This window comes from Cyprinodon variegatus, unplaced genomic scaffold (genome assembly GCF_000732505.1).
Source record: "Cyprinodon variegatus isolate N-32 unplaced genomic scaffold, C_variegatus-1.0 Scaffold419, whole genome shotgun sequence".
NCBI classification, from domain to species: Eukaryota; Metazoa; Chordata; class Actinopteri; order Cyprinodontiformes; family Cyprinodontidae; genus Cyprinodon; species Cyprinodon variegatus.
Genome location: NW_015150872.1, coordinates 428,786 through 438,296, shown reverse-complemented (window position 1 = coordinate 438,296; position 9,511 = coordinate 428,786). Strand labels below are relative to the sequence as shown.

The following is a 9,511-nucleotide window of genomic DNA, read 5'->3' as shown; positions in this document are numbered from 1 at the left end:
GAAGTTGTCATCAAATATCAATATTTCTGTTCACCCAAACATTGACAGAACTTTTTGTATTCTTAGGTTAAACTGCAGAAACCGATTACACTTAAAACAAAGTGTTTTTTTTTTTGTCTGAATGATATTTTTTCTAGATTACCCTTTTTGTGATCCACCTTAAAATAGTCCAAAGATATGATTATACTTAACCAAGAGTGTAAAGTAGGTCCCATCTATTTAGCTCTCTAGACCTTGTCCTTAACACTCATACCTAATCCAGCCTAGAGACTAAATTTTTATTTTTATAAAGCTAAAATGTACACCTTTTTTATGCCTTACAATCTGTTGCTGTTGTTAAATTAGAAGGCTCTGTCAATTGTCTTCCCAGTTGTCATCTTTTATAATTGACTCCTCTTGAAACAGGAAGTGTTTGCATTTTAAAATTGAGAAAATGCATGTCTTTAATGCTGACGTTAACATTTGCCTTTATCAGTTACAGTTTCTGTTTGGTCAATGTGCAGATTATCCTTAATGTAAACATTTAACCAAAATAATTGCAAATGCTGGGAACTTTTTTTTTTTCTTTCTGAAATTGTAAAAAATGTTTTAGACAGTTTTTAGATTACGTTCGTAGTTTTAGCATTCACTGCACACGTTTCGTGCAAAATGTGTCATTGTTCAATAAAATACTTTGAAAATATTTCATTGGCTTTAATTTTTATGTGTTGATTAGTCGACAGAACATTTTGTCTTGATGTGTTATTTAATTTCATACACTATGTGTCATGAATATTTTTACACTCATGATTAACGCAGAATGGGATATAATACATGGTCCTGGAAAGGCTTTTTACCTTTGAGGAGCAATATCGAAAATGGTTTGTTTGCGTAAGTGTTTTTAATGACTGCAGAACATCGCTTAAAAGTGTGCGTACGTGCTTTGTATCTGGTTGGTAGGCTACGGGCGTATGATGATGAAGGCAGTAGGTGTGAGATCTGATTTGCTGCGTTGTCTGTCAATCATCCGATAAACCAATGAGATTTCAGTAGGAAACACCCACCTTAACCCCTTTCAGCCAATCGCCAACGACTAAAGTGGGGGCCTAAACCCACAAACGGATCTCAGACAGCTACTTGCTAATGCTAAAAGAAAATCGATAAACCAAAACGAAACCAATTCGTTTCAGCAAAGTAAAGCGAGGCCGTTAATCTGCTGCAGGAGGTAATGTGTCAGAAACTATTTTGACTATAGGAAAGCATATATGTTTAATTCTTTAATTGTACCGTGCTTTCTGTCGTCGCGACGTTTTGTTTGTTTTTTTTCCGCAACTGCAGATATGGTTAGCCAGAAGCTAGCTACTTCCATTACAGCTGTAAATAATCCAACCAGGGTTGGTCTCGAAGCAATCACACACCTAAACAGACTAAACATTGTATGTATTTGATCAGATATTCATTTTTGGTAATCGCAATCGCTATGTGCGGCGGGATTTTATCTGCCGTTATATTGTATAAAATGCTAGTAATGTCAACTGAACACAGCTACCTCTGCCGCTAGCAGCAACAGTAGTGTAATGAATTCTTTCTGCACCAAGCCCGTGATATTTTTGGTTTGCATCGAGCTTGCAACGTCTATAAAGCATAAAAACATACATTTAAAGAGTATTTGCGTAAAATGCCGTTTAAGGAAGTAAAGGTGCAATATGGAAGTATCGGGCCTAGATGGAGTTAAAGGGACCATAAGGCCCCTTTATGTTGTGTTTTTTTTTTTTTGGGAAAGCAGCGATTCTTTCAACCTTTGAATCGCTGTCAGTTAGGGAAAAGGAGCTGACCTATTTATGGAAAAACAAAAAACATTGTGTTATAAAACGATGGTTTTATTTGTGAAAGGTAATGTTAGAAAGTTGCCATTTGTTCAGTGCGTTTGTTCACTGTTAAGTATAGTATAATTTTTATCTACATTTTAATATCTGTTCAGCTGCTCGAAACCTCATTAGATATTTATTTATTTTTATATAAATCCCAAGTCGTAACACCTTTTGCATGAACTTTAAGCAGGAAGTCTCTTTTCTCATGTTTCAATGTGACGCTTTGTGGTATTTTGTGTAAAAATAACTGAAAAGCTGTGTTCAATAATTTTTTTTTTTCTTTACAAGTGTGACATCTTAATTTGTGCACCACATAATAGAAGCTAAACGAGACTTTGTTCTATACCAATATTTGTTGAACTGCTCTGGGACTTTAGGACCAACCAGAACTTTTATGTCCTTAAGTAACATTTGTTGAGCCATGAAAGATGTATTTACACTGCAAACTTTGCCAACTATAAATAAACCCATGATAGATCCTGAGGTGTTTTCATCTAGTTAAATAGCAATATACAAATCCAAGATTTCCACAGGTTCTTTATTCTTCCATTAACCTGTTTGTGGCGCATGTTCACCACTTCAACAAGTGCTTCCCTCGTTCTGGCTTTCACTGACTACCGTAATACTTGAGCTACATGGTGTTACATTGGGAAAGATGCAGTTTTGGAATACATACAATGGCAATTTAATCGAGAAAAACATTCGAAATGCTTATAAAGTTGTTTTCTGATAATGGGTTGTTGTAATTTAGTCTTAGAATTTCACGATTTAGAACAGTTTGTGTAATTGCTCTTAAAAAAGTCAAAAATGTAGAGATCTGATATATGTAGTGATCCTGATCACTAGTGGCAGATCTGTTCAGTCTAATAATTTAAAGTTGGGTTAAAGATCTTTTAGAACAGCAGGAAAGTTTACCACTTTATGGTCATTTGCCTTGGATTTAATAAATACTGCAGGTTTAAACCTTTACAGTTGCACGTTTGTTGCCATTATGGAATTTGTCCTATTAAAACGATTTATTGTTTTTATAAGTTCCTTTTTCTGACCTTATGCTAATCTCAAGTGGCTTTTTTTGATATACACGTGTATTTCCCTACATATAAAACTTGCTAAAATAATTAACAGTAATGATGAGGAAACAGAGCTCTGGTTTCGGAAACATCTCAGATCTATAGATATCCAAGCATAGATGTTAGACTGAAAATTGAAAATTTGGATCTGTGCATCCCTTAATTTGATGGGCACCATCCTCTTCAGTTTTTTTTTTAAGGTTTCTTGTTAAAAAATGATTCTGAATTACATGAAATATTTGCTCTTATGGCTCTGAGGATCTGTAATATTTTTATGGAAACAAACCTCATAGAATTAAAATGCATTTAATAAATTTTTTTCTAAGATGCTGAAAAAATCACAAACATATATGCAGTAGTCCTTTGACTGATTAACTTAATGGGTACACCATTGAAGAGTGTGAAAAAGTCTTTTTTAAGGGTAACAAAAAAAAAAAACTGAACAAAAGCACCAACTGTAACACAAGTGTAAAGTTATTTCTGCCTTAGGTTAACAGCTGAGCTTTACATTTATTTCTTATCACCTTTGAGTTAAAGTAGGTCATTTCAGCTAACAATAGTTGATAGTCAAGTACTTTATAGCTGGTTATTGAAGATGTGGTTGATTGGCTAATCAACAGCATTAACTCCATCTAGGCCTGATACTTCCATATTGCACATTTACTTCCTTAAAATGGCATTTTACGCTAAGACTCTTTAATTGTATATTGTTTTTATGCCTGATAGGCGTTGCAAACTCATTGCAGACCAAATGTATCTCAGATGCTATTAAGAATGCAAAAATGTTTTTTCTTGAATGTCACTTGGTCCTACACAGAAAATAATTACTCTGTTTGTTTTGGAAGGTGGAATTTGATATTTAATATACTGATTGATTGGGACCACACCTAACTGTGAAGTTTACTTAAATGTTGTTTGTTTTTGTTTTTCTGCAGCCAACAGATTTTCCTGCAATCCTTCATGAATCTGATTGATCCCGACAAGTCCACCGACAGCATGTCGGCTCCTAACCCAGCACCTGCTGCACCCCCTACTGCACCCCCTGATCCTGGCCCAGTCTCCTTTCCTGCTCTCGGCTCCAGCCCAGCCCAAGATCAGGTTCCCATGCGAGAGCCAGTACCTCAAACAACCAGTGACCCAGTGACCTCAGATCAAGATACTGCTCCAGTTCTGCCTGTAGACCAGGATGGGGCTTTAAAACCTGTTCCAGGTTTTGAGCCACCTATAAATCCACAAGTAGGACCAGTTCCACCACCGTTGCCACCAGCTGCTGCCAAGAACCCCAGCTGCAAGATCATGACTTTCAGGCCTACTATGGAGGAGTTTAAAGACTTTGCCCAATACATTGTCTACATGGAGAGTCAAGGGGCTCATCGTGCAGGCCTGGCAAAGGTAATGGATCCATAAAATATGCACTCACCAAGTTATGCTTTTCCACACAATCACTCTTTTAGTTTTCTGCCCTTAATTAAAGCTTAGGGTAAGATTTTTTTAGTAAAACATTTCTATCCCAAAGGATAATGTAGGTTACCTGGGTATCCATTATCTACATGTAAGTGCTAAATCTCTTTTTCAATGTTTAGGTGATTCCTCCAGAGGGCTGGAAACCTCGAAAGTCCTACGATGCCATTGAAGACATGGTGATTCCAGCACCTATAATGCAGGTGGTAACTGGCCAGTCTGGACTGTTTACCCAGTACAACATTCAGAAGAAATCTATGACTGTTGGCGAATATCGCAAACTAGCCAACAGCAAGAAGTGAGTTTCCTTTTCTGATGTATTTGTAAATTATCAGGTGATGAAAAAGACTTAGCGACACAGATCTTCCTCTTATCTGTCTCTCATGAAAATACCTCACCTATCAGCAACTTTATTATTTATTTACTAATTATTGATGAGGTTTTTGTCAATCATCCATCATAAGGTTAATACTTTATCTTAAACTAAAGTAGAGTGAAGCCCAAAGCTATTAACGTTTTTATTTCTAAAACGGTTCCTCTGCTTACACTGAAAACAAATGACCTGTTTGATATCAGTATTTGATCTGAATGATAAGAAATAATAGTTTGATCAATTTTTTTAGATTTTAAACTGAAATACAGAATCATAACAATTGAAGAAAATTAAGTTTTGGTGGCTTATAGCTGTCAAAAAAATTTCAGTTTCGCTAAAAGGCTGCTTGCAGCAAACGAGAGACCTGGATAATTATGTATGAGCATTTTAAGTTAAGAGTACTTGTTTAAGTCATACCTTTTTTTTTGTAACCATATTTAAATCATAATTATTTAAAACAGAATTATATTTTAATTTTAAAATGTTTTTTTGGCGGTCCACTAAAGGTGAATTTGTCTTGAAAATTTAACATTTTCTCAAATAACCTTGTTGAAGCTTGCCTTTAACTAAAATTATTAATTCAAAAGAGAATAACATAAATTATGAAATCATAAAACTTGGTTCTCTCCTTAAATTTTTGATAAAATAACAAAAGATCTACAATATAAACACATTAAAATTAATTTTTTCCCCCTTTTGGTTTAGAAAAAAATATCAATATGAATGAACTCTCGCTAATTGCTCATATTTTACTTTTCTAAACTACTGAATGTTAGGGTATTGTACTACATTTAAAAACAAAAAAATCTTTTTTAGAAACTGTTTAATTAGTCATTTCATTTTTCTTTTGACCTTTAGCAATGATCCTGGACTCATCCGTTTTGTTATCGATCAAGTAAAACTACATGGATCACTACACACTGTATTATGTTATTACCGTTGTCCCTATAACCACAGTGTTCATCGTGGCAACGTTCAGCCAATCGTAGAGTGTAACGTCACTGGTATACACAGCACCGGAGCAAATCCGACCACCCGGACAAATCTGGTACCTACAACGGTCTTTGAAAACTTTGCCTTCTTGTTTTTGCAGATACTGCACACCACGCCACAAAGACTTCGATGACCTGGAGAGGAAGTACTGGAAGAACCTGACTTTTGTTTCACCCATTTATGGAGCTGATGTCAGCGGCTCAATCTATGATGAGGTGAGGGATATTTTTGTCTCTAAAGTGTTCAAATAGCTCAGCAAATAGGACCTATAATGGATCTATTAATAAAAGAAGACCATAACTTCTCATACTAACATTGGTATTGCTTGGGAACACAGTAAACTTAACAACTATTATTTAAACATCTGAGAGTTGACAATATGCTGATAAAATGTTGGCTTGATACGGGATAAACATTTAAAACTTTGAATGGCTTCATAACAAAAATCTGTTAACGACCATTTTTCTACCAATTTACCTCAATAAAACTTCTGGTGGCTGCAGGGAAGATACTAACAAAAGATATTTTACTGACGCTCAAAAAATGGTAACTATTTCTGACAGCTTTTAGCATGAGCACAGATATGTGATAGAAACACATCTGATTTCAGAAACGCAAAAGAAAAAGGACTATGAACCTTTTAAGATGCACCTATTCTGAAACACATGCTTTATTGTCCAGGACATCCAAGAGTGGAACATTGGCCACCTTAACACTCTGTTGGACATGGTGGAGCAGGAGTGCGGTATCGTCATCGAAGGAGTCAACACGCCGTACCTGTACTTCGGCATGTGGAAGACCACCTTCGCTTGGCACACCGAGGACATGGACCTCTACAGTATAAACTATCTGCACTTCGGGCAGCCGAAGTCCTGGTCAGTCCTTTTTGTTTTAACCATGTGCAGATTGCAAAATCGTTTCATAGCTGTATTTTGTCCCAAGACTATTATTATGATCATATACAATTTATCTTTTTTTTTTCTTTATTTCTGTTTGTACTGTTAGACTAGTTATTTTATCTGTTAAAACATGAAAAACATACCTGAAATCTTGAATCTCCAACCTTCCATTAATATTTAATTTTATTTAAGACCAGCAGCCTGGTCCCAGATGAGATGTTGGAGCAAATAGTAGCACCATCTAGTGTTCATAGTTTGCACAAACATCCATGTCAGACTTAATTATGAATTACAGAAATGCTATGTACATTTTGTGTCTGCAAATTTTTTATTTTAATTTAAAGCAATTTATGCCACGCATTCAAAGCTTAGAAGAAAGTATTGATATTCCAAAGCACTTTTTTTATTCCATAATTCATTAATAAATGTTGCAATAGGATGTATTTAGTAACAGTGATATCACTTTAAACACATTTCCAGTATTTTGATCTGAATTATAGTCTATGATTACAGTATTTGTCACTGACTGAGGTTTAGGTCAGTTCATTTAAGTCTAAAAGAAACAGCTACATGATTGCTTTAAGTTTGATGTATCTGCGAGGTCTTTCCAGCCATTTGTGATAATTTTTGGTTTCCATGGCCCTCTGTACAGCATCCATGTGGAGAGCATTTTCGCAACACATACCTAGAAACATTTGTAGCCATACAGATAGCTCCACATGGAAAAACATGGCGAGCGTGTAACAGCTCTTACTGGTGAGGATTCAAAAATGTAAACGTCTGAAGACCTTTCTGATTTTGCACATAAATATCACCACCATCAACAGAAAAATAGGAGAAATCGTAGAAAGAAATGTAGGGCCCTATAATTTCTGCGATCACGGAATCGCGGACTGAATCGCGGAATTGGCAAATTAACGCGGAATCTAGTGTAAACGCCGAATTTCTACATTTGAAATGAAATACTGTTTTTGTTTGGGAGAAGAATGTACATCGGGGGGAAATGCACACCGGGGGACGCAAATCTGGGCGACACAACCCCTCCCGCTCCGTCATTTCCGCTCACCCTCCCCCATCAAAACATTGAAAAAATGGTGAAGCGGCTCTCCACAGCTCCGCTTTCGGAGAAAAAGTTGAGAAACACGACGCTAAGCCCCGAGTACAGAGCCGAGCAGTTCCCTCGTGACTTTTACGTGTCAGGTGAACTATTGTTTTGCAAGTTTTGTCAACATTCCATTGATTGGAAGCGCAAAAATACATACAGAAAAAGGAAAAATCGGAATTTGGGAAAAAGTAAAATGGATTTTATAGGGCTCTAGAAATGACTTATCACTCTTGGATGGCATGGAACGGCAGCTTTGAAAAATGGCCGTTTTTTTCTACTTCCTCGTGTAGTGTGGTGTTGCCAGCTTGCAGTTTGCACTGAACACCAGTTAGTTTCACCTGGTTTAATTTTGTAAAAAAGTCTTCTTTAATGAACTTTTTGCTATCCTATTATTAATCGTCTGATCAAAAAAAATTATCGATAGAAATAATCGATTTGCAAATTAATCCTTAGTTGCAGCCCTAATTGGAAGAGTATTAAATAATAATTTTAGTTTCAAGATTATAAAAATCTCAAGCGTGTGGGAAGGGCTAGCCATATGAAATGATAATAAAACAGTAACGGGGAAGCTGAAAGAGGCAAGAACCTATGGACTGAGTAATATCAAGAGGGAGAGATGATCATCTGGTTAACTGTGCATTTCTTTTGTGAAGCTTGTTGCTCTAAATAAAAACAGTTAATTGTATTTTCTTTTATATTTTTTGTATATTATTTCTGAAGATGTTATTTTAGAGGAGTTTTATAGGCTTGATAGAATAATTCCAGTTGGCAGAGGCTAATGCATCTGTTACGGACCTTTTGGCAGTTTTGTTTTATACTTTTATATTTTTAATATCTATGATAATCAGAGTTATATATATAGACCAGAATATAAGAAATATATGCTTTGGCCATAGCATCCAGCCCTAGAATTAGACTATGTTTGAAATTTATCTGTAGTTCTTGGTTGGGTAAAGCCAACCTTTTTTGCATTTCAAAAGTCCCCCCTCTCAATGTGCCTTTGGGCAAAGCACTTAGCCCCCATGTTGCCTCATGTATCTGCTTATATATGTATGAAAGTGTGCATGTCAGAGAATATGTTAGTGTTGATGTGGCTATAATGGAAAGCATTTTGAGTGGTAAGTATAATTAGATAGGCTCCACATAAATTCAGTCCATTCAACATTTACTTTACTTTTTAAAATGTAATTCTTCTTCTTCTTATTTTTTTTATCTAAATTACTTGGTTGGGTTTATTGCACTTAAAAAAGGAGTTTTGGTAACCTTTTAAGTGAGTTTAATAGCCTATGAGGCAATCCATGATAAAACTGTTCCTAATATAAATTTTAGCTCTGTATTTCTATACAGAGCTAAAATTATTCTTGGCATTATGGATCTTTTTTGTGTGAATCTTATAGGCCAGCAGAGTTTTGTGGTCTGCAGATGCAGAGTACCTGATATTTGGTGTAAAATAAGAGAAAAGAAGTTAGTGTGGGTGGGTGTGCTCCTGTCCAGGGATCAGAGTGAGGACCATTTTTCTGACTTCACAATCATGTTAAGGAGCGGTCATTATAAAGTGAGGAAGTTTTGCTGGTTCTGTTTTGCTAACAGTTTTAAGGCTAAGGTGTCAGTTGGGTTAGGATAGAGAGGCATGCATTGGCAATGCTTAGGTTTAGGCTTATTTTTAGGGTTAGGGCATCAATAACGACTAAAAACCAATAGGAGTGAAGAAATGGTCCTCATTACATATAGCAATACAAGTATGTGTGCAATGGTGATTT

General features: G+C 35.8%; 1 protein-coding gene and 1 long non-coding RNA gene across 3 annotated transcripts in view; one reads left to right on the top strand and one right to left on the bottom strand.

Annotated features, from left to right (window-relative positions):
• Nucleotides 1-29: 29 nt before the first annotated feature.
• Nucleotides 30-431, bottom strand: LOC107093325. The gene is made up of 2 exons (XR_001481615.1): nucleotides 272-431; nucleotides 30-239 (listed from the first exon to the last, which is right to left on the bottom strand). It is a non-coding gene; the product is annotated as an uncharacterized LOC107093325 (long non-coding RNA).
• A 652-nt stretch (nucleotides 432-1,083) lies between these two features.
• LOC107093321 (lysine-specific demethylase 4B-like) overlaps nucleotides 1,084-9,511 on the top strand; it is a 50,920-nt gene continuing 42,492 nt past the window's right edge. For both annotated transcript variants that reach the window (XM_015388315.1, XM_015388314.1), the window contains exons 1-5: nucleotides 1,084-1,204; nucleotides 3,856-4,312; nucleotides 4,504-4,679; nucleotides 5,848-5,962; nucleotides 6,429-6,622. In XM_015388315.1, coding sequence (XP_015243801.1) covers nucleotides 3,881-4,312; nucleotides 4,504-4,679; nucleotides 5,848-5,962; nucleotides 6,429-6,622 — 917 coding nt within the window. In that variant the 5' untranslated portion in view covers nucleotides 1,084-1,204; nucleotides 3,856-3,880. The remainder of the gene's footprint in view (nucleotides 1,205-3,855; nucleotides 4,313-4,503; nucleotides 4,680-5,847; nucleotides 5,963-6,428; nucleotides 6,623-9,511) is intronic.